The sequence below is a fragment of the Atheta coriaria genome, unplaced genomic scaffold, assembly GCF_025399875.1.
Source record: "Atheta coriaria isolate IRGN ID8LTWV9N9 unplaced genomic scaffold, Caltech_Dcor_3.1 hic_scaffold_5_pilon, whole genome shotgun sequence".
Lineage (NCBI taxonomy): Eukaryota > Metazoa > Arthropoda > Insecta > Coleoptera > Staphylinidae > Dalotia > Dalotia coriaria.
Window position 1 is genome coordinate 5759708 of NW_027045447.1, and position 25349 is coordinate 5785056.

General features: G+C 36.7%; 1 protein-coding gene and 1 long non-coding RNA gene across 2 annotated transcripts; one reads left to right on the top strand and one right to left on the bottom strand.

The window, feature by feature from the left end:
- Positions 1–20415, top strand: LOC135792217 (apoptosis-resistant E3 ubiquitin protein ligase 1). The gene is given in 15 exon segments (XM_065302828.1): positions 1–363; positions 15807–15963; positions 16114–16906; positions 16964–17186; positions 17298–17653; positions 17655–17786; positions 17788–17941; positions 17944–18029; positions 18031–18048; positions 18050–18088; positions 18090–18143; positions 18197–18463; positions 18465–18520; positions 18595–18867; positions 18924–20415. Coding segments are annotated over 15 exon segments (2910 nt in total). The 5' UTR covers positions 1–164; the 3' UTR covers positions 19027–20415.
- Positions 20342–25244, bottom strand: LOC135792218 (uncharacterized). The gene is made up of 3 exons (XR_010548219.1): positions 25118–25244; positions 20936–21079; positions 20342–20881 (listed from the first exon to the last, which is right to left on the bottom strand). It is a non-coding gene; the product is annotated as an uncharacterized lncRNA (long non-coding RNA).
- Positions 25245–25349: the final 105 nt, after the last annotated feature.

The window sequence follows — 25349 nt, forward strand, 5'->3', positions numbered from 1 at the left end:
ATGTGTACATTTGTATATGTGTGGTTTGTGTTTTGATATGTCAAAGATGCGTCGCGACGCTCCGCGGCAGCTGGCTGCTCCCGGGTGTTCAGTTCGCGCCTCCCGTCGGTCCGCCGGTCTCTTCATCATGTGAGGCGAGCAAACGCCACAACGCATCCACGTCGATGACGCCCAGTGCCAAAGCGACCCTCTGGGTCGCACTCTATTTTCTGGTCGCGGTCTTCGCGCTCAAAATCTGCCAGAATCTTTGGGCGTTTCCGAGCAAACAGGCCGACAGTGGCGGTGGCGGCGATCGTGGGGAGGTCAACGCGTGGTTGGACGCCAATCAGCTCGGCAAGTACAAGCAGCTCTTCAGGGATAAAGGTAATTCGCCCAACAACACTGATAAACTAATCAGCAGTAATAAATATAATTTATTCACGTTGTTCATTGTGATAATTCGCTTTTTGTGAATTTTAATTTTAAACACACACTTACTAATATTTTAAGTTGTAAATATTTGTTTTGTACATATCACGAATTTGTTTATCTTTAGATTTACTTTTACACAGTGTTTTTGTGTTGTTTTGTTTGTTTCTGCTTTTTTTATTACCAGGTTCTTGTATTTTGGTTTGTTTATAAATAAAACGCTTTCGAATCTTTCGGTGTTAATCGTCCCGCATACTTTTATTTCTGTTATTTTTTTTTGCAAATCTCGATTGAATATCGCACGTGATTCATGACTTTCAAACATGATAAACATTAATCATTATTTCGGCTTTCTGCGCGTTCGAGCTTTATAAATCGCAGGTAGATAAATCAGCATCAGATTTTTCGTTTAACAAAAAATGTAAGAAACTTACTGTCCACGCAAACTTCGTAATCTTTAATCAATAAATGACGTCTTAAATTAATTTTTAACTAAATTCAATTCAATTTTCCTCTTTAAATAAGAATAAAATCAATATGAAACGATTTTTGTTGAATATTTTTTCTTTATTCGGTTTCCCTTTGATTTTTCTGATGTTTTACTTGTTATTTTGATATTCTTGACTTAGACAAATTGTTGTTGAGTTATAAATAACGTAGCACTTTATAAAAAAGTAAAATTTTCATTTTCAACCTAGATTTCTACCTGTTTGACCTTCTGCTCGCTGTTTTTTCGCGGCTTAATTTATTAAAAGTCGTATGAATGCGAAATTTGAGTGGTGGCACAACCTCCCCCGCAGAATAAAGTGGATACAGATGCTTTTGCACGTTTCGACGTTTGCGCCTCCACCACCACTCACGGAAATTGTTATCCTTGCGTGGGCGCCCCGGGGACGCGGTACGTGCGTGTGAGCGCCGCCGCACTTGCAACAAGCCGCGCCGAATCAGAGCGTGAATAATAGTCGCTGAAGCATTGCCCAAAAGGGCCATCTCCGCCGCCCCCGGCATGCCGAGAGCGGCGTTTTATGTCGCGTGTTTGTTTTACGACGCACTCTGACAAGCGACGAACGCTTAATAAGGCTCATCTCTTTGATTGGCGCATAAAACAAGGAATGAACTCGCTGGTTCTTTCAAATAGAGAATATGTTGAAAGAAAATTAGTGAAAAGAATATCTAAATGTTTATAACTCTAGAACGGTTGGACAGATTTTGATTATCTATGATTTTTTGGATTTGTCTACGATCAGAACAGTAGAATAACTATTAAAATATCAAAAATTATAACTTAACGGTTAAATAGGTCATGGAAATTAATATAGAGATTCAATCATGATTATAGTTGAATAGTTCAATCAGAAATGGCACTAAAGGGCATTATTAGCATTTCTCTTTCCTTAAAGAAAATTGCGAATTTTATTGATGAAATCGGCACAAACTAGGTCTTGAAAAAGAAAGTAAAAATTAATTACTCCGAGGACGAAGTCGAAGAATTTAGTCGCAAAACTACATATTTAAATTAAAATAAACTGTTTTTTTTACTAAAATGATTAAAAAAATAACTGATTCATTAGCTAATGACATGAAGACTCTTTGTTTACCGTCGAGTGCCAAAAATGTACTTACAATCGTAATTTGTAATTGAATCAGTCTGCACTGGCTGTAATTTCTTCACGAAGCGATAACTGATAAGTTTTACACGAGTTACGACATTTGTGCCCCACTTTACACTAGGATTCTATATCGGGGAAACTTTATTCTTGTTGAGTTAAAAGTTGGAAAATGTGATTAAATTTCGAAATACTGCACTCTGTACACGCATCCCGTATGTACGAGTAATTTGCGCAGATGTCACACCATACGTTCATACAATCACACATTAAAGCGTCTTTATTGCAGGGTGATTAAATTGTTTAATTTCGATATGCTGTTTTCGCACAAAGCAGCCATAACAAGTCTATAACGGCGCGTAATGAATGGAGTGCATTATACTCGTACTAGGAGAATTTAATATTCTACAGTTTGTTATTGGTTAATTAATTATTAACTATTTACGATAAAATTATAATTTGTACTAAAGTTGACTTTAGTTGAATTTTATATCTGACTGGGTAAATATTGTGCTGAAATGATTTTTGAATTGAGAGTTATACACATTTTAAGGTTAAATTTGCAATCAAAAACATGAAAATTATCACAAATTTCGCTGTAACTTTTTATTGGATTGAGCTATGTTGAAAATCGTTTTATGATTTGATTTAGAATTTACTACTAAATTGATATTGTGATAAATAATTATTAGAAAGAGATTTTGATCAAAATCAATCAACAATGCGTTTTCTTTGTTTATTAATTAATTATTCAAAAACTATTCGTGTTTAAATTATGATTCTTTCTTACAAGTAAAGTAAATTAATTGTGCTTCTATTAATGTTAAAAATTTATTCCTCCGGCTATTTTAAACAAAGTTATAAACAATTAAAATTGAATTTCTAAAAACTCAATAAAATTCGTCTGTAACTTTTAATTAAAATATATAATCAATAAAATTTAAATACAATTATGTTCAGAATTTAATATCAAAGAGATATATCCAAAAATAATGGATTTAACTTAATTAGTTTTCGAATAATTCATTAAAAACGGCATATATTTTGCAATTAATCAAAATCCTAGGATTTTTACTATCAAATTTACAGTACAATTAATTACCCGACATTAATATGACAGAAAAATATCAAGAATAGTTAAACCGACGCCAAATACCTTTTTATTACCTAGAAAAAATATGTTTACTGCTTGTGTCAGAAATAACTCCAGTATCATTGTTTGAAACAATTTTATAGACTCTAAATTTCACTCCAAATTCGTGATGCCATGATTTATAGCCCGTCCCCACACCTCGATAACCCATATTGTGACAAACCGTCCTTGTCCTATTATTACATCTCAGTGTGCCAAACTTCTAACTCCTAAGCAAGTTTCAATGTCATTTTATCTCGCAGCGCACGAAAAATATGATCATTTTCGCTTTTCGCAGCCTGCTTCGCCACTTTGTCTCGCTGTCATCGCTTGCACACGACATGAAACATATCACTGACATACGAATACACCAACCAACCCCTTTCACCAGCTCGTTTCGCGCCCACCGCGCGATCGATGCGTAGAAACACACAATCTTCATTCTCCGCGCCCGCGAGTGCCGCAGCCTACTAGGAAATTCTATCTCGTGCCCATCGAATTTTCCACTTCCACCCACACACACACACACCACTTACACAGAGGAATGTAGAACCATCGGAAGGAAACACATTAAACAACACGCACGATTTCCGCATGTCAGCCTTCAACTCTGTGTGTTCGGGGGATGGTAGGGTACGTAGGAAGTGAGTAAGCTGGGAAGGTCCCGTGTCCTCTTCCCGGCGTGCGTCGATGGCGTTCACATTAATATTAATCAACAGTCCTCGCCTACTCCAACTCATTAACCCGGGGCGCAGGCATCAGACTGAAGAAGTGCTAATGTGCGACTCTCGGCGACCTTAACACCCTTTACTTACATACAAGTAGTTAAAAGTCGAAGGTCGCCGCCTGTCAGAATGATTTTCGTTAACGTAAGCACAACCTTTCGCCCTCGGAAAGTGGGAGTTTCACATTTTCGCTCGCCAACGCACATAAAATATATATCCGAAGGCGTGTGTGACACTTTGCAAATTTAATACCTAACGATATTTTTCATATTTCCATTTCTTATCTTCACACCTCTGTGCACTCTCGAGATTACCTACGTCTTTACTTCACTTTATACGTGTCATTCTCGTCTGGAGGTGAATAAGAGTTTTTTTCGCTGGCGTTATCATGCGGCAATTTGATGCATCCTGCAAGCGGCAACCAGCAGGGATCGTAAGCGATAAGCGAGAGTTGGAAAGTTTAAAGTACGCATTTGCTGCAATCTACAGGGTTGCATTTATGATATTTACATAAAACAATAAGTGTATATAGTGATATGTGTATTTGGTTGCATATATTAAGGAAGTTTAGGGTTTTTGTAAGGAAAATTGATGTTTTTGTGTTTTTAAAGGGTAGATACGGTTCTGGTATGGTCCGTTTTATCGACCACGATTGCATGCAGCATGCAGCATTATTACTTACGCATTCGAGCCAAAAATAAATATAAATAAACAAAATATATAATATTTTCTGTGGTGAATTTATGTTGGAGTATCTTAAACACATGGTTGAATTGTAGTTTGAGTTCATTTTTACGAGTATAATGGGATGTAAATTATTTAATTATGTCTTTGGATATTCAGTGAAAACTACAAAATTATTGCATAAATTTACGCAATTTTTGTTCTTTTAATTTTTTTGCTGTGTTTTTGTCGAATAAACTTTAAAATATGCTTGTAAAATATTAAATATTAGTTCTATATGTCTGTTAATTAGTAAGTGCTGATTTTGCTGATAACAATCAGTCGAATTTCCTCTCGCGTTGGCTTTCAAGCGCACCGTGGATTAAACTCTAGACAATCTGCGTTTTGAGTTTATCGATGTGCATCATCGATGATGGCAGGAAAGTTTGCAACTTTGGTGCGCGCAGCGTTCCCGGCTCGTTTGGGTGTTAATTAAATTTGCGCTAGTTAAATCGCCCAAAGCGTCTTGCCGGCGCTCGATACGTGCGCTGTTCTCGCACGCCACAAACAAATTACTGATGGTCTGTTTTCTGTGTTTGTAGTTGGTAAATCAACTCAAACAACACAAAAACAGAAAAAAAGCAAAATAAAATTAAAATTAAAAGAAAAGAAAATCATTTCTGACTTGATGAATATATGAAACTAAAAATAAATTGCAAATAAATACCATGAAGTATTGTCTGAGTTGTTAACTAAAAAAACAAATAAATAATACGCACATGAAGTTCAAATATTTACCAGTCTGTTCTCATAGGCAGATATTACGAAAGTTCTCAAAGCCACAAAAACAAATGGTGTCATTATCATGATTTACCGAACTTAGTCAGATACTAAAATAGTGGAGACGCAGAATTAATCATAACATCAATTTATTTTTTGTTTACGTCGACAGAAAAGCCAAAAACTAACATAAAATAACCGAAAGGTAGATTAAAAGAAAATCCACCTTGGAAAAGTCGCTCGAAAGTTATCTGTGGCTGTGTGTCATGAGTCATGTGTGTTTACGCAGACTGCAGGAATGTATCTTTTCAGTATATACTCGTATTCTCGGGGGGAGAATTGGAAAGTCGTAAAATTTTGCACTGCAATAAAAATGGGGGCGATAAGTCGCCTTGCTACGGTCGCGAGATTGTTAAATGTGTCTGGCTGCGATGTGCGCGAAAGTCCGAAAACAGCTTGGCAGCGAAAGTTTGATTTGACAGCGCGCGAAAGGACTTTTTTACGTGCGTGGGCCGAACCTGTTTATGTCTCGGGGAGAAAGCTTTAGTTTGGATAGTGACAGCAGCAGCATTTGTTTTTGATATTTTTATATTTTCACGCTGAAACTTTTCATTTTAAAGTAAAAAAATGAAAAATCGTCTGAAATCCTAAATTTTAAGATTTTTATTATTGATAGGTATATATCTAAACAACCATTTTTTGTGGTATTAGCACCTAAGTAGCCGACAAAGTAACAAATAAAGTGATAAATTTGACTCGCAAGTGCGATGCTTCTATAAATCCCAAACAAAAAGTCGAAAAATTTGTATGAAAAACATGTTATTGTCGGACTTTTCAAGAAAAAATAATAGAATTTTAATTTCTTGTGTTTTTAATGAAAAAATGTGATTTTCACATGTTTAGAAATGCATTGTCCTACGTTATTGTTAATATGAATTGTTTTCTGTTTGGCATTCCATCACAAATAAAAGTCAACAATAGCTAAGTCGCGTGCATGTGAGCCAAACAATTTGTAATTGTTAAACAAAGCATGCCACTTGCAGTAAACGCAAATCAATTATAATTACAATCGACTGGTGCATAATAATTCCCGTTGAAATATTTCCCATTTTGAAACGCACTGATATCCACAAAGTGGTAATTATCGCTGAACGACGTCGACCTGCGGTCTCGCGTTTATCCTGCCCGCGCACAGTTCAACAAAATTATTGTTACGCTTGGTGTGGGTGCCGATGTGCCCGGCTGGGCCGCCTGCGTCGGCCGCCACTGCGCATCTCCTTCTGTGTTTGGTCCTCGGTCGCCCGGGGTAACGAACGCACCGCCGAGTGCCGCACACAACCACCGCATCGTCGGTCGGCACCAGCGAAAGCCGTCAGACCAGTCGTGCCCCCGAAACTGTCCGCAGCGCAGCGCACCACGGCGCCCGCGCGTTGTTGTGTTATCATCCCGGTTCGTTACTTCCGTTCTCGTCGTTTTTCGTCCTCGGTCGCGTGTGTGTGTGTGAGTGTGTGATATTCGGGTGCAAGGACCGTGTCACGTTTTGTGTGCGCTGTATACTCTTTTACGTTTTCTCTTAGTTTGTGTTTGTGAATATGTGAAAACAAAGAACAACGTTTTATTGTTAGGATCAAAAGACGCAAAACTGTTACAAGATTAAACATTAAAGGCAATAATTAATCCATCCTACGATTCGCAGTCGCTTATATATCGCTTGTAACTGATTTATATTTACATCTAGTTATTAAAAGATAAATTGTTAAAGCTTGTTGAGATCCTGCCATGCGTGAAATTTAAGCAAATCAAAAACTAGGTGCTAAACATAGGAAAATAATCAAATTCATGTAAAATATGTCTTATAACACATGTTTATTTGCGTTAAAAATTGCTCAATTCTTTGTTTTGTCTGACCGCGTGGTAATTAATCGTCAGCGGCTGAAAGTGCGAGCGATTAATGATTTTAGTCACAATTAATTCGCAATTAGCGCCGTCGCTGCCGCGCGATTAATGCGATCGATTCATAAATGTCGACGCAGGCCGTCGTAATTCACAATTTCGTCTCTAAAGAGCGCGCAGAAATACAAAAAAAAAACTGCGCTTGGTCAGCAATTCACCAGCAGTACAACACTGACACATTTAACTAATCGATAGCAAGAATAATAAGAAGCGCAAACATTAAACACTCGAACCACACGAAACAGAATTCCGAAGCGGAATTCGGGTTGCAATTGCAATTAAACTACACGCCGTCGAAGTATGACATGACACGAAATCGATTGTGAAATTAATTGGAATTAATTCATTTGTTACCTAAGCGTATAAGTTAGATATAGAAATAGTAAGTTTAGAGAAGTAGAATAAAATATTGTACGAAATTATTAACGACCATTTCAAATTAAATATTAATGTAATAATAAATGAGCAAATAACTCCGATATTACGATAAATTGGAACACATGCGAGTGCGGGCGTCATAATAATTGTTTCGCGCGAGTTGTATTCGGGTATTAATCACGCGACAACAATAGAATGGATTCGCCGTCGACGCCGAACAGCAATGTGAGCGGGGGTTGGGGCGACGATACGGAAATTTGCTCAATCGGCATGACAATAAGCAGCCAACCAACAGTGCCTTCATCCGGTAAGAATTAGAAATTAGAAATTAGAAATATTTTACAAATAAATACATGCATCTGTTTAATTTTTTAAACTGGTTATAAAACATAATTATTCTAGTTAAAATGCCGGTAAATATTTCCTGAAGTTTAAATATGTATTCAATTCGCGATGTTGTATTCACTTTGTTTTGTTTAGATGATTTTGTGGTAACGTTACATGCACCGCAACAAATTAGCTGAAAATTGTGTTAAAGTTATAGAAATTTGCGCGGTAATTTGTAGGATGTTGGGATCATATCAAACAATATTTCAAACGTTACCATCTATGACATGTCGACAAAAAAGACATTGAAGGTCAAGTAATAGATAGAAATGAAAATATTTTTTCGTCGTTATATGAGGAGTTGCAACTCTATACCGAGGAAATTGGATATATTTCCATTTTAAAGACAAATTTCTTCAAAAATTTCAGCGTTAGAATCTTGAAAAGTCAAAAATGCAGATAAATCATTATTAAATATGCAGTTTCTATTAATATTTGATCTGAATATAGTCGAGTACGACTCCATTCTACCGATTTACGATTGAATTTATCATTTCATGCATGAAATGCAAGGAATTTCAGCGGATATTCCAGAAAAATCTGAATTTACTTGATTTCAAGTGAAAAATCAGTTTCGCGATGAATATCGATGTATTAAAACTCATTCAACCTTTAACATTTCAAATTTAATAAATAAATTGTAATGAATTTGGCACTTAAGTCGTAAAATAAATTTGTTGGTCAACTTAGAATTCTCTTAATACATGCAAATACGTCCCTAAACCCCAAGAGTCTGTTCCATCTTGAGTTTCCTGTGATGCTTGACTTGAACTCGTGCAAAACTACCCTAAACCACGCTGTGCGAATTTTAACCGCAGTGAGACACGTAAAGATAACGAAGAACAACTTGAAAACTTCAAACGCGCGCGTAGTTTGCACGTGCAAAAAGCTTGCAAAGCTGTTGTACAAGAAGTTAAAAGTGCAATGTGCATTCTTTGGAATCTTTGAATATAGGTCGATTATTCGAACTATGCGTGCGTTCCAAGTGAACATTCGTGGGTTTTTAGCATTTCATTTGCGCAAACTTTACGTTTTACTCACATTAGCAAAGAATCTCGTAAGAAATTCTAGGTACTTGAACTTTGACGTAGAATTAAAGATAATTAACATATTATTATTATAAATTATAAATAATTTCAACTATTATGACACAATTTAAAGTTTTCATATAAATGATTGAAATCGTTTTCGACTCGACGTTTATTTCTAGACTTTTCAGTTGTTTGAAACTTTTCACTTCAACAATCACCGTCAAAGTTTTAATCCGAACAAAAAGCTTAAAACTATTTTAAGTGATTTTTAATGTTTGCAACATAAAATCCATTTACAAACAAATTTATTAAATTAAATACTTAATTTAGTAGTACTTCCACTAGTAATTTGTTTAATTGATCGCTGTGGTGGTAATTCAGATTACGCCCAATCGCGTAAAACTTTTAATACCTAAATTACCTGTGTGTACTTTGTGGAATGACCAAACATATTCATCGTGTTATATCTGCGGAATCCAATAATTGTGGAATTAGCACGGGGAAACTGTCTGGCCAGCGCCGGGGTCTAATCGTTTCGGCCGTGCGCGCGCGAGCTCGTGTCCTTTTTAATTGGATTAATTCTAATTTATTAACATTATTAACGTCCGCTTTCAGGGTAGCCCACGGAGAGCTTAATTAAATACCTACCAAGAGTTTCAGACGAACTATAACTGTGTGTATGATCAATAGTCGTCATAATACTCGACAATTATGACAATTATTCTGAAAGAAAGAAAGAAATTGAATGAAATTTTAATTTCCATCATTATAATTTCTCATTCCTTCTAATTTCCACTAAGAAAATGAATGTTTAATATGGCAAATGAAGTTTTCTATTAAATGCACTTGAATATTATCATTTATCATCCTTTCTGAATGGAAATTTCACTTGCAAACGCGAAAAATCAGCTTGCATATTAATATTCAGCGTGCGTCTGAATTCAAACGAAACTTTGCACTCTGCACATTCAAAAAGTCTTAATTTTCGCTTGAATATTCTCGCCATCGATTCACTTCTCTGCACGCTATCCGCATTTTCGCAACGCGCGTCACGGAAAATATGAAAAACTTTAATACTCTCCGCGCGCAACTTTTCGCTGCTTTTTTATTTGCTTTTTTATTCGCCGCGGCGAGGATTTGTGCGCTTTTGTGCGCTGGGCCCGGGTCACTCGTGAAAAGCGAAAGATTTTTCAATAAACAGCGCGCGTCTTCGTCGACTAGTTTAATAGCAACAGAAGAAAGCACAGGCAACGGGACGCTCTGAGGGATAAGTTAAACTCGTGATGGATTATCCCTCGACCGTGCTCGGTGCTCGCATAAACGCTTTATGATTATATTCTTTGCTTGGCAGCGATGCTTTCGTTTTGATTTCGGTCTATTGTTGGCCGAAACTTGCTTTATTATCGTTCTACCGGGCCAGCGCATTCAAATGCGTCAAATAAGCGTATAATGCACTCGAATCCGAGGGATTTTCTTTTTGTTCGATGCATTTAAATTCCAAACGGTTGTTAAATATTTTTATTTTTGGGGGTTGTAGACGATTACGCGCACAGCTAAGCTGAGTTTTTGTTTAATATTTTTGCTTTATAGCCAGAATATGCTAAATTCATGTGTTTTTACCTCAGGAGCTGAAGTTTTCAGGGCGAAAAACATTTATATTTAAATTTAGCACAAATAAAAATATTTCATCACAGCTGTAAATTTTACAGCTTTGCAATTTATTTTCCCCTCGCGAAGGGATGTTGTAGATACATTAAAATTTAATTTTAAGATATGTATTATTAAAAGCTCCCCAGAGGTTTATAACACCCACGATTGCGCTGCTTGCACAGGTAAAGATTCCTTTTGTTGTAAACTGAAACTTTTCGACGGCGAGGTGGCGACGAATGCTTTAGTATAATTGGAATTTTTAACTAGGGCAATAATATTCATGTTTTTGCATATTTCGCCGAGGCTTGTGGTTGCGCATGCGGCTGTAATCTTGGCGTGGCGATGCGAATTATTATGAAAACTTTTAATGAACACGAACACTGCTCGCACTCCACAAGCTCGCGTAAATTTTTTCTGCAAGAATTTAAAACTTAAATAAACATATGAATAATTACATCAAAAATAAAAATAAAACCAAACGCGTAAGGAAATGGAATTTATATCCACGTAGATTCAAAAAGTATTACGTTTCTTTATAATTCAAGTAAAGTAAAGTAAATGTAAACCCAATTACTATAAAAAAAATTGCACTAAACTGCGAAAAAAATATAACTTTACATATTAACTAAAATGATTGTTTTTCACTTTACTATTCCCAAAAAAAAAAAAAAAAACATGACATTTACCAGGATAGCTCGAATGAAACAAATGCGCATTGAAATGTGAAATTTAATCAAATGGTAAAGTTTAAATTTGTGTGCAAACACGACCCGAATAACATAAAAATATAAGCGTGTTCAATTCATGCGATTGAAGCAACAGCGACCGGAATGTGTATTTTAGTGGAAGGAAAAGGTGGTTGCACTAGGCACTAGGGCACACGCAGGCCTCTGCCCGCCAGCACAAGAGGACCGGGGTGTGCGTACCTACACTGGCTGCCGAAGAAGATATATCGCCGGCTTTCGGCGGATGAAGAGATAGATAGAAGCAAGGCACGTCCCTCGCACACATGCTCAGCGGGCTCGATTGCCTGGCAATGCTGCGCTGCCGGTTTGAATTGATTCAACGGGCGAACAACTCATCCGAAAACACCCACCAGAGGCACACACACACACACACACATCTGCCGCGTCGCGTGGATTGTGGATCCTAACGACATGAAATACGAGAAAAACCGCGTCGCCCGGTTTTACAGATTGGTTTTACCCGTTTTTACCTTTCTGCCTTTCTGGGCACCTACCTTTCTCGTGTTGTACGGGTTGAGAGTTGTGTGATTTTGTCGTTTTGCACTAATTTAACCTCCAGTTTAAAGCGTGAAACCTGTTTGTGTGTTGAAAGATGAATGATTCGCGATTTTCGTATTGGTCCACTGGACTAAGGTCGTTTCTGGTGACAATAATTCCCGGGTCGTAAAATGGTGCTTCCCTCATTCGGGCCGTAACATTTGTGCCGGCTATTACTTTACTTGATTCGTCTGCGCGCTTGTTACGACTCTTCTTCGTATTTCACGAATTCAGTTTGCGAGACGACGGAAAATTGATGTCCACGACGGACCATCAAAAACGCCAGGACGTGCAAGAGTGCTTATTATATTGTTTGCCGTAGGAATTCCTTCGGGGAGGGTGCGCAAGACCAGAATGAGAACAGTTTCATTCTTCATTCTGATTCGCGCTGAGCACCTGGCGAAAAGAATTATTTCACTTTCCACTTTTGCGTCCGACGCTGGGTTTCTACCTGTGTTGATGAGCGCCAAACACCCTTGGCACCGACACAAAGACGAATTTAGAAGAATAAAGCGCTGCGCAGTGCACAATCAGACAATGCAAGTTGAACTCACCTTTCAAATTCATCTGGCTGAGAATGCACATATTGCACCCGCATATACACAATGTCAAAAAATACTCTTGCGACCTTTAGTTAATAAATTGCCAGTGGTGATCTTTCCACACCACAGGACATGAGCGATTCGTCGTTTTAAATTGTTGTTGGTAGACGTGTGCAAGAAACTTGAAGCGAAAGCAAAGCGTGGTTTTGGGAGGTTTGGATTTAAAAGGTACGGAGAATACGGCGATTAAACGAGGCAAAACGACATAAACGTAGCCGGCGTACCCGGCGGAGTCGGTTATGCCGCAAATGTTTATGCGGTCCGCGTTGCCACTTTCGGGATGTGTTCGGACATGCCCGACATACTAAACTGCACGTCATGACGGTGCAGAGATTTGCAAACAAACACGAAGTGAAGTGAAGCAAAGCGAAGCGAAACAAGGCTAACATAACACAGGGGCCGTGTTGAATTTTGGGTGACAAATTACAATTAACTTTGATTTAATTATGTACAAAATTTAAATTGTTTTCTTAAAATTTGTTTAAATTAAAGATAAATGCACTTTAGCGCCATCTAACATTGAATTATATAATTAAAATTATGAATGAATTTTCATATCAACTTTCATCTCCTATTTTACACCCTTAAATTTATATTTTTGCGATAAAAAGTAGTCTATGTTATTTTCATTGGTCAGCACTTATACAAAAAATTTATCAAAAATTATTCAGGGGTTTTCGCTTTAAAGCGTAACAAACAAACTCCCAATTCGATTTATACTATTTCTTACGATTGTCTGACCAAAAAGAAGTGTTCCTACACTTTGAAACTTTCTTATCGATTTCCGAGATTCGATTATTCTCAGTTTATTTATTCTCGGCGTGAAACACGTCCGAATCGTGTGCAACATCACCGGAATCGATAACAACTCGCGTGCTATCATAAATTGAAAATGCATATTTAAGCAGATGTCAGAAGGAGTCCATCAGCGCGTCATTTTCGCCGCCAGCTTTGAGAAGTTGCGGTTTCCCGAGGCGTTCAACTCGAACGGATGCCTCCGACAGCTCCAACCGCACACATCGTGATTGAATCCACGACGGTTCGCAATCGTCGAAGCTTGATCGATTAGAGTTTCATGGCCTCAACCCGGCGGCGGATTAAGCGCCCCGACGCCGCGGTGACGCAATTCCGACGTTTTGTGTGAGAACATTCGTCATCAAAATTGCCCACTAACTCAACCCGTACGCGGGTGAAACGGAAGAAGAGGCATCGATTTGCGATCGCGCGTTTTCATCATTCTTCGATTGCATGCATTTACAATATTTAGCGAGTACGTCATAGAATTTCATTGTTGACGTGAGTGAAAAATGATACCTTTTGTTCTTGCACATAACAAATCCGATCTATCATAAACTGCGGCCACTGTGTGTTATCTTGCGCAGGTATTCCGACAGCATTTTCGCATTATAAAATATAAAATTTCATCCCTGAGGTGATTCAAAATTAAATTAATTTGGTCCCGGCGTCCCACGCTCCGATATAACGCATTGAATTATTTCATCTACTTAAATGTCACACCTTCGTAATATTTATTTTGTTCTTATTCTCTGGAATATTTGCGAATTGAGCAATCAGATAACAAGCACGCAAACATTTTCATTTCGCGTTCTAAAAAAATGAAGAGCTAGATTTGCGTTGGGTGAGCCCGGTTGCAATTAAGTTAATTACATTCGCCATCGTAAAAGTGTAACTTTTGTCAAGGAGAATCGTGGCAGAACGCAAGGACATTGAGAGGTCGTAGAAAATCTATTTTCACTCGCTTACCAACATTGTAATAACGATTTAATTATTTGCTTGTTAAACCAAACATGTCGCACGCGGCCATTGGAATATCGGAATATATACTAGTGTAGTCATAGCAATATGTGCGTACGCACGGAAATAATTCATAATATTCCGGTGCACGCGTGTAATTTCACATTTGAACCGCACTGGAATGGTTGTTGATGTGTGTGGTTTGTGGCAAACTATTATAGATTGTAAATCATGCGTTGTTTTGTCGCAAAGTGTCACGAAACACCAAACTAAATGAAATACGAACCAAAATATGCTCGAGATTAAAACGCCAAGCCAAGAGAGTCGCAGAGCCAGAATTGCAATATTGCATTGCGCAAAGCGGACAAAGTTGACAATTTGTAAATTGTTAAAGTTACGAGAGACCGAGTGCGGTGCAAGTTTATAAATTGCGATAAAAGAAGAGGAAAAGTTGCACATTTTCACGAAACAATTAGTTTTAAACTTGGATAAAAGCATTCGTGAAGAATAAAAGTCGCAAATTGTACGGAAAATAAAATACCAACACGGGTAGGTGTAAGGTGATGAAAAGTTTCGAGTTAAGCGCAAGACAATCGAATAAAAAGAAGGGGGAACTTTTAAAATTTCGTCTTTTAGCAGTTGACTTAAAACGGCAAAGTTGTGTTCTTAGCAGTGTTCTATAATTTAGGAGTTATAAGAGTTAAGACTTGAAAAATTAAATGATTTATAATTTAAACGGGGCTTGTTTTCGAAGAATATTAAGCAAGTAAATTCATACTAACGCCATCTAGGTTCTAAAAGCATTCTATTACGATGATTGCATTTTCATTTTAAGTTTCATTCCTTATTTTACACTTTTCATGCTTTATTTTGGCTACAAAACATAGCCTATGTTCTTCTTCAAGAATCAATCTAACTTTATAGCAAAATTAATCAAAAAGGGTGTCGTGGTTTTTGCGCGAAAGAGTAACAAACATTCATCTACCAAAAACAGCAGTTCCACTTAATTGGATATGGATGTATATTGCGTCAGTAATAACAAAAAAAAAACAATTTTTATCAATTTTGTCTGTTCCTGCTAATTCTTATTTGGCTCAATTGATTTCGACGAGTTTTTCACTAAGAAATAAGTTTGGCTGCTTTGATTTTTGAAAATATGATGAATTTAAGTTGGAATTTTTTGATGAGAGGGTACGAAGGACTGCTTGTTAATAATATTAGTAAAACTGAGGTAGAATAATGATGTTTTTGTTTGTGTATAATTTCCTATACAAGACAATCTTCAGGAACTTTTTAGTTTATGTGAATATTTTAAAACTTTTACCCTTCTTATACCATCTGACCTGAAACTGTGAAACGAGCTGGAAGTTGCTTTTTATGTCAATTTTTAAAGCAATTTAATGCAAATTCCACCGAGATTAAACCAAATTGTTGTTTTTTGTTTCGTCGCAGGTATCTCCCAATTGACCCAATGCGGGCAACTGGGCGAGCTGCCGGAACTGCCAGCGCCAGACGAAGAGCGCCTCCAGCGAGCCGCCGCGTTGCTCCAACAACGTCTCGTCCTACGCCAATGGCTCACCAAACACAACCTTCATCACCACTACCCCAAGTAAGTACCACCTACCATCCATCTACTAATTTAACAACCACACCAACTCTCCAACTAACTAACTAATCTCACAACTCCTTCAAACAAAAACTAGTTAAAAGTTAACTAAACAAATCCACAGTAAACAAACGGATTATCGTCTAATTTTAGATTACTAAGTATGGAAGTAGCGTCGGTGGAGGACGTCTACTGGTTCGAAGAATCCAAAGCGCGACAAATTTTCCAAAAAGACTTCTCCGCCTGGTCGCAAGCCCAGCAAGGCCTGCCCACATCGAAACAACGCCTCGAATCACTCAAAGCTGACCTCTGGTCGGAAGTAGTAAAGTCCAGCAATCACCAAGATGCATGGACGTGGGGCGGGATGCTGGTAGTCTCCGTCTCAATGGCCGGCTTGGTAACCCTCGCAGCTATAACTCAACCATCACTGGCACCCGAAGCCAAACACTCTCTACTACAATACGTCACCGGGAAATATCTCCTGCCCTCAAACTGCAAGGTGGAATTCAACTGGAGTGACCCGCATCCGGTTGGGCACACTGTTTGCTTCACTGTGCACTTTTATCAACGCAATGGCCAACCCTATCCGATCTGCGACACCGATCAACTTGTGGTGGATGTCTCCGAAGGTAATCGCAAGATGGCTATTATTACCGAATTAGGTTCACCGACAGATCCAAACAATGCCAATGAAGCAAGGGTTAAATTCACCGTGCGACATGCTGGCCATTATCGTATCACGGTGATGATTGGTAATCAACATGTGGCTGGATCACCCTTTACAAGAGGTTTCAATGCTGGACCTGCTGATGCACAAAGGACTATTGTGCTGCGGCATTGTAGTACAGTGGTGTGTACTGCCAACATTGCGCATTTATTGTTTATTGAACCGAGGGATGAGTATAACAATGTGTGCAGTTATAGTCCATCAGATGATCCAACAGAGGTGAGAATTAAATTTTTAGTGGAAAACACATTTTATTATGTTGTTTGTTTACAATAGGGATATGCGGTAACTTTGACGCAAATAGGAAATAATAAATCCCAAGACTGCGATGTAGATAGCATAGTGGAGGAGAATTATTCAATCACCTTAGATTACGACTGGCAGAATCATCGCATCACCGTGCAGTTGAAGTTTATCTACGAGGGTTGTTTTCACGCCACCATTAAATACAAAGGAACGGAATTGCATAATGGCGACTTTGATATCATCGTGTTAAACAGTAAGTTTTAGTACATATAGCGCCATCTACCGTAAACTAGGACAACTAAACGTTTAATTTTAAGGTTTTTGCTTGCTTTTTTTCGAATTGTTTAAAAATTTATTCTTTCAGGTATTGATTCAACTCTAGTGCATAAAAACGTCGCATCTAAAAACCATAACGTCTGCTACGAGGCAAAATTAATCGGCATGAATGAAGATAAACTTACAAAACCAAAGCGCGTTCTTTGTTACGTCTCCCCCAAGCAGCTAATCATCAAAGAACTCCTCTTAAAATTCATCCCTAAGCGTCTCTACACATTCCGCCTTTGCCCATCAACCAAATTCAACTTCCACGTGAGTGGCGATGTGAAATGCGAGAACATTTTCTCGATAGAAGACGGCTGCCAGCCGAAACTCGAACTGGTTTCGAAAGAGCGCAATGTTATCGCCGCCACTTTCGCCCAATCCCTGCTCAAGAACATGGGCTGGCAGTGAAACTTTCAAGGACAAGCAGGACTTTTTCTATCACGAGGTGCGCAAGTTCCATCAGAAACATCACCATGAGAAAATCAGCATGAAAGTCAACCGGGAAAAACTACTCGAAAGTAGTATTAAAGCAAACCAAGAACTTTTCCGTGTCAGACTGGTGTCGGAACTTTGAGATATCTTTCCATGGAGAGGAAGGTATCGATTGGGGTGGACTGAGGCGTGAATGGTTTGAGTTGATTTGCGTGCAGTTGTTTGATCCGAAACATGGATTGTTTCGGAGTTTTCACGAGGTCAGCAAGGTTGAATTACATCAAATCCGATGCGTGCATCGCATTGAAGTGCGACATTTTACGAATTCGCTGGAAAAGTTGTCCGGGAAGTGTTTGTATGAGGAGTGCACTTGGGGTTCCTTATCGACAATTAGTTCGGGCAGAGATTTACGAGATCGTTTTTGGCACAAGTTATTGGTCTACGAGTTCATTACAAGGTAAATATTATAAAATATAATTATTTCAAAGGAAATTAATGTAAATTTTGTAGTTTTTTGAACAAGACGATCCAGATCTTTACCTGACAAAAGTAAAATACATCCTGGACAATGACATAGACCTCATCGACACGGAATTATACTTTGTTGAAGAACAATATGATCCGTTAAGTGGACAACTGACGAAAACAATCGAATTAATTCCAAACGGCGCAAAAATTCGTGTGAGAAATTCATCAAAACATCAATATCTAGATGCTTTAGCACAATATAGATTAGCGACAAGTATAAAAGACGAATTGGAAGCTTTTCTTGAAGGTTTTAAACGAGTTAATACCCGATAATTTGTTGAGTATTTTCGACGAAACGAATTGGAAGTAAGTGTCCGTTTGAAAATGTTTCACGTAGTGGAGACTAGAATTGGAGATAATTAATAATATTTGTTCAAATGGGCGTTTCAGTTGTTACTCTGCGGCACCGGACAGTACTCGATCGCGGACTTCAAAGCGCATCATGTTATCAACGGCAATTCCGGTAGATTCCGCCGAATTATCGGCTGGTTCTGGGCGGCTGTTTCGAATTTTACTCAGGAGGAAATGGCGAGATTGTTGCAATTTACTACGGGATGCTCACAATTACCACCTGGAGGATTTAAGGAAGTGAATCCACGGTTTCAGATTACAGCTGCGCCTACGTTTGGGAATTTACCAACTGCACATACATGGTATTTAAATTTAACATGAAAATAATGAAGAAATATTTAATTACTTTTGATTTTAGTTTCAATCAACTCTGTTTACCGGACTACGACTCCTATGAACACTTTGAAAAGTCTCTCCTGCTCGCAATCAGCGAAGGAACTGAAGGTTTCGGAATGGTGTGAACGTGTAAGATTTCCTCGACTGAATTATTCAATTTTCCTACTACGTACACACACGAGATGCACAAAAACGTGCAGTACTAGTCGACGATTCATAGTCATGTAGAAAAAGAATGAAAGACAAGCGTTACCGCGTTTCCTTTAGTTGTTTGTTCAACATATCGAACAATATTTACGTAGTTTCTCTAGGGGACCACAAGAGACGTGAAGTAAAACTAAACAAAACATGAATTTCAAACGTAAGAGATACTATAGGATTCGAAATGAGATAAGAATTTCAATCGGTAATACGTATCGTAGTACGTACGATAACGTATTGTAAATTATAATCATACGACGGCTATAAGAGAACGCAAACATTTTATCGAGTTACACATTGAGCGCGTTGCTTTCGGTAGAACGATATTAAACCACTACGACAATACGATTATACAAGAAAATATTGAGAAAGCCTTTGTAATTATTACCTACTAGATTTTTTAGATAATCAAATTTACTATAAACTACTATAACTACATGAAAAGATTATTACAGCGTTAACGCGTTTACTGGCATTTGCTAAAGTTTGCTAACAATTGCATCGATTACATTTTAGTGCAAACGCTTTGCAACTCGATTCGCAGCCACTCCGCCATTTTTAAGCACAAAGAGGCCGCAAACACTTTTCATCTTGTACATATGTTATAGTGAGGAAAGTATTGTTCAAACACTTACATTTTGTCGACTCTGCTTTGGACTCCATCACAGCCATCACAATTTACATATTATTTAGTAATATGAATTGAAAGTTAGTTTAAACACGTTTAATTTGTAACAAATGTAAATTTTCACGACAAATATTAGCAACGTTAGCGAGTCAAAAGGGTGACCGTTGTATTCACGTCCGGGTAGTGGCGACGATAACGGCAGTTGCATGAACTACACACCAAACTTTTGTTTCCTAGTTTTTTTTACTAGAATAACACCGAACAAAAACAAAGATTCGAATATTTAGCGCGCAATAACAAAATTTCCGCCTAATTTGACACTTTTGGCCTTAGTATTCATTGTTACTTTCACACATGTATTAGTTATAGTATTATTTAGTTTAGTTTAGCTATGTTAACATAGTTTAATTGTTTAGGACTGTATTTCATTGTGATAACCGTGGAGAAATTCAGAAGTTGCAATTTTTCTGTGATTAGATTCACACTTTTGGCTATAACACTTCTTATTATATTATAATCTATGTTATTCCATGTGATATTTATATTTTAGTATATCATTTACTTAAATTAAGTCCATTACCAATTTCTAAGCTTGCTTGTGAACACTGACAGCATTTTCAACATCATATATTTGTTATAAAAATATTATACAATAGAAAAAGGCAAATAAATGAGTAAATATGAATTGTGTTATAGATATAAACCAATATCTTTGTAAAAATATTCCACCTACCTTAATATCACTTCATCCTCTTCTTGATTCTTCTTTATTCCAGTTGAAATCAAATTTAAATTATTTTAAAGCGATCCAAGTGCGATTGAACTATCAAGACAAGCAGATGTTCAGTTGGGAAACGTCGTGGCATTGCAGGGAACAAAACATATGCACATAAAGTAAACTTGTCAAATAAAAATTCGCCAGTTTTCAGCCACCATTGGCGTTCGTTTTGCGCTTTAAAATCGCCTTTAACGCGTTCTATTTCCGAACGCAATTCTTCATTTTCTTCTTGGTTGCGTTTCTTCAACATGCGATGAGTTGAAAGTTGTTTCTTTAAATCCACAAGTTTCAATTCAAGTTTTCATTTTTTGAACGTGCTGATGTAAGTGCTTCGTTTAGAGACTTTTGTTCTTGAAGTAAATTCTCATTTTGTCTGAAAATATTAAAAAAATAGTTAAAAATCGATTTAAAATAATTAAATACAAACCTTTTGGTTTCTGATAATTTTACTTCTAATCTTTTACATTCTTGCCAAAGAATCTAAATATTTTTCTTCAGATGTATGAATATCCTGTTCATACTGCTGACATTGTGCTTGATGATCCAATTGTAGAGATTCATAGTTAGTAATCTGTAAAAACATAACCAAACATTTCATAAGATTCAAACGTGCGCATGCGCAATATAAAAATATTTATAAACATCACGTTTTTACTACGAAAAAAGTTGTAACAATGACGGGAAGTTCTAAAGTAAACTTTACAACAGGAAATCGATACGATCATGTGTAATGCGACAAATATAGCACAATAACTCAGAAAAACACGCAATCGCTCGCTCAATTCAACTTGCACTCATTGTAGGCAAACAGAGTTATATTTTCACCCAGTCCAGCCGACGCTAGGCCCATTTCGCATGCGACGCCAGACCGCGGGTGTGACTCAGCCGCCGTGGCGGCGTCGACGTCGCGATGCTCAATTTCAGCCCACAACCCTATGTGTGACTCATACGCTATCGCAAAATACTACCCCGCGACTGAATGAAAACAACACAACGAATCATGCGGACCAGAATAGACGCTTTTCCGGGAATCGAGATGTTTTTCTCCGAAGTGAGATGTTCATTCATATAAACTTTCTTTTCGCTGCAATGCGATTATGTAGAGATGAATCATCGTGTTGTAACAAGATGATACATCCGCGCTGTGAAAATAATGTAATTTATTACTTTCATAGCCTGAAAAATTAATTTTTAGACTAGGTATTAATAAAATAGATTTTTGACTACTCATTCTTCAAGTGCTAGACAAAACATAACATAATAAAAATATTTAAAGAAATGACTAGTTTAAAATGTAATCTTAAACATAAAATCTTTAAATAATTCTGCAAATCATCCTTTGACAAATATTTCAAATATTACATCAACGAGTTTTTATGGTGTAATAAATTATTAAGGTTGAAAATATTAGCACATCTAATTTGTGCACATTTTTTTACATTGTATATTTATTATCTGCATTGTTTGTTTACGCGAATACCGCAGAAATAAATCATTTAACAAGAAAAACAAAAGATAATGCCGTGTAAAGTACCGAAAGCTATAAATACACTTTTGTTAACTTTAACAACACATTCAATGCAAGTGTACAAGTGCACATGTAATATATTGATATATTGTTTGCGATTAATTGGTAATTGTTCAACACGCGGATGTCAAAATTAGTACGCGGCGAGTGTGTGTACTAGAAATTTAAATGAAAGTGGCCGACGAGTGACTTTATGAGTCACGCAAAAGACACAACCGATACAAGTGTATATGACTTGTGTTTATGTCACGATTTCGTTTTCGATAGGCATCGAATTGCAATGTCAACAGACATGCGTACGTGGAAAAAAAGTAGCAGAACTTGTTTTGTCCTTCAACCGCATGTAAATCACATCTTGGTAAGTGTAGTAAACAGTCAGGTGTTATAAAGATAGAGGTGGAACTTAAATACAGTGAAAATGAAAGTCATTTTCTGTTTGTAAACTTTAAAAGTGAAAATTTTAGATAAGTAAGTTTTCATTACATATTAAGAGTGGAAAACAATGATTTCACTCGTGTATGAATAAGTTATATAGTAATGTTGTCTTTGATTTGCTAAAATAATATAAAAACAGTATTAATTGTAATTTTCTTACTTATAACGTTAAGATAAAAGTTAAACTAAAATAAATTGAAAATGAAAGTAATATTTGGTTGTAAAATTTAAAAAAATGGAAATTTGCTTTAAAAATGATATCATTACATATTTAGGTAGAAAACAATGATTTTGAACGTGTATGTAATATAAAATGCTAATGTTAAATATATATTATCAGCTTTGAATTCTGTTTTTTGCTAAAACTAAAAATAACAAAATTTTGAGATTTTACGGGAACCGGCATCTGTTTAATCTTTTGTAAGCTGGTTATAAACTCAATTTATACAAGTAAAAGTACTTGGTAAATATTTCCTGAAGTCTAAATATGAATTCTGCTTCGCGTTGTTGTATTCTCTTGTTGTTATGTTTAAATGATTTGGTAGTAACGTATCGTGCACCCCAATAAATTAGCTGAAAAATCGTGATTGAGTTATAGAAATTTACATTGCAATTTCTTGAGATGTTGGGGGCATAATTAAAACAATATTTCAAATGTTGCCATCGATGTCATGTCGACAGGAAGGAAGGTCATAATTGCAAGAAATGAAAAACTTTTTCGTCGTTACACAGAGGTAACTGTAACTCTATTCTTTATAACAAGGAAATTAATATATTGCTTTACAATGAGAGACCGACCGAAATTTCGGTTTCGGTTTCGGTTTCGACCAGTGTCGGCAAATTCGAGTTTCGGCTTCAGTTTCGGTTTCGGCAAATGGCCGGGTACCAAACCGCACCGAAACTCACTTTTCGTGAAGATTGTCGTGCGTCGCTCGGCTAACTTCGAGGCTAATGGCGGTCGTTGCTACATCTTGGTTCGCTCATATTAATACTATATCAAGTATCAAGTGACTAAACGAGGACTTTACTCGAAATGGTTATGTATCTAAAAACACGTGGAAAAACTGGCGATGTGTAGGTAAAGTAGAAAATATGTCTATGTAAATTGGTTTCGATTTCGGTTTCGGTTTCGGCCGAAACTGATTGCAGGGCCGAAATTTCGATTTCGGTTTCGGCTAAAATTAAGTTTCGGTCGGACTCTACTTTACAAGCAAATCAAATAAGTTGTACAAATATTGCCATTATACAGGGTGTATCGTTAAATCGAGTAACGTTTATTATAATGCGTTTTGTTACATAATCGCTATTTCGTATTTCTCAGCTCAATAAAAAAAACTAAATTTATGAGCACGTTGGGAATTGCCCAAAAAAACCAACCCAGCGTAAAACAACATAAATTGTTGCTGAGAGGTAAGTATTCCAACGCGCCCGAAGCGTAGAAAGTGTTTCATTCATAACCGACGCAAGTCCCAAATTGTACTACAAAACCCCGCGCAACTTTCGTGCGAGCGCGGAAAACGCCTTCATCAACGCTCAACTCGTTTTACTACGTCATTATAAACACCATTCACGCAAACTTTTAAAGCAAGCGCAATCTTTCTCAAAACAAGTCTGCTCGACGTTCGACATTTCAAGCATGCCAAGTTCCTAGTAGCGACTTGCATAAGTGAATATCGCTAATGCAAATAACGTATATCGAATCATAATAATCAAAAAAAATGTTGAAAACTATTTCATTACGCGCAACAAAGGAAAACGACGTAGTGAGCGGGCAATGTGCTGCAAAATAAATAAACGAATGTCGCACGAAACTAAATCGCGTTTCGTCTCGTAATTAACGTCATTTAGTTATTAAAAATATTGTTTAAATGTTATAAACAAGCGTCATTTTAACAATATGCGCCTAGTCTAACATAATATTTAGTAGGAAAACAACTAAAATATTCCCCAAAAAAATTAATTTTACTAGTCCCAAGTTAAAATTTACGAAGATATGATCTTGATAATCAGTCATCGGTAATATCAGTACATCCTCGTTAATTGTGTGGATATTAGCTGTTAGAATTCAAAGCGTGAAACCGGTCTGATGTGATAATAATTGTTTCTTATTAATTATACGCGCTCCGAAAACGCCGTCCACGGTGGATTTTCCAATCAAATAATAAATTTAAACAAAAAGTTTTAGTAGCAAGAACTGCGAATTGTTAACTGGATCGAGTTAAATTAAAATTTCAAAAGATTAATACTAATTATTTAATTTAAACATTTAATTTGTTAATTTATACGCTCACGAAATATTTTATTGGAAATTCCGAACTTTTGTCTTTCTATTTTTAGTAAAAATGAATCATAATTCATGTCTGCATTTAACTAAAGCGATATATTGTGTATTTTTGCATTCCTAGAAGCTAAATTTAAATAGTATAATAGTTTATTTTGGGAAAATCCTTAATTGTTAAGAACTTTTAAATGTAAAGTGTAACTCGTGTAATATGAGCAGTTAAAATATAAAAATAAACGTATTAATGTGGTTACAACATAACTGTTTTTACTACTTTAGATTAAAAAAACATAGTTGCAAATAATACGTTGATTATTTGCAGTTTATGTTAGTTAGTAAAAAAAATTAAAGAATAAATGATTTACCTCTTTCATAAGCCGTTGAACTTCTTCCTTTAACCGATTAACAATCTTCTTTTCGTTGTTTAATTCGTCATTAGTGCGTTTAATGTCAACTCGCAGTGTAAAATTCAAGTTGCGTTCGTTCATCATTCAATAATGTTCAGTCTATCATTGGATATCAGCATCAGTTTTCTTGTAGATCTTTTTACATTCTAGAAATAAAATTTAAAATGTTGGTATTAGATGAAATAGTTTT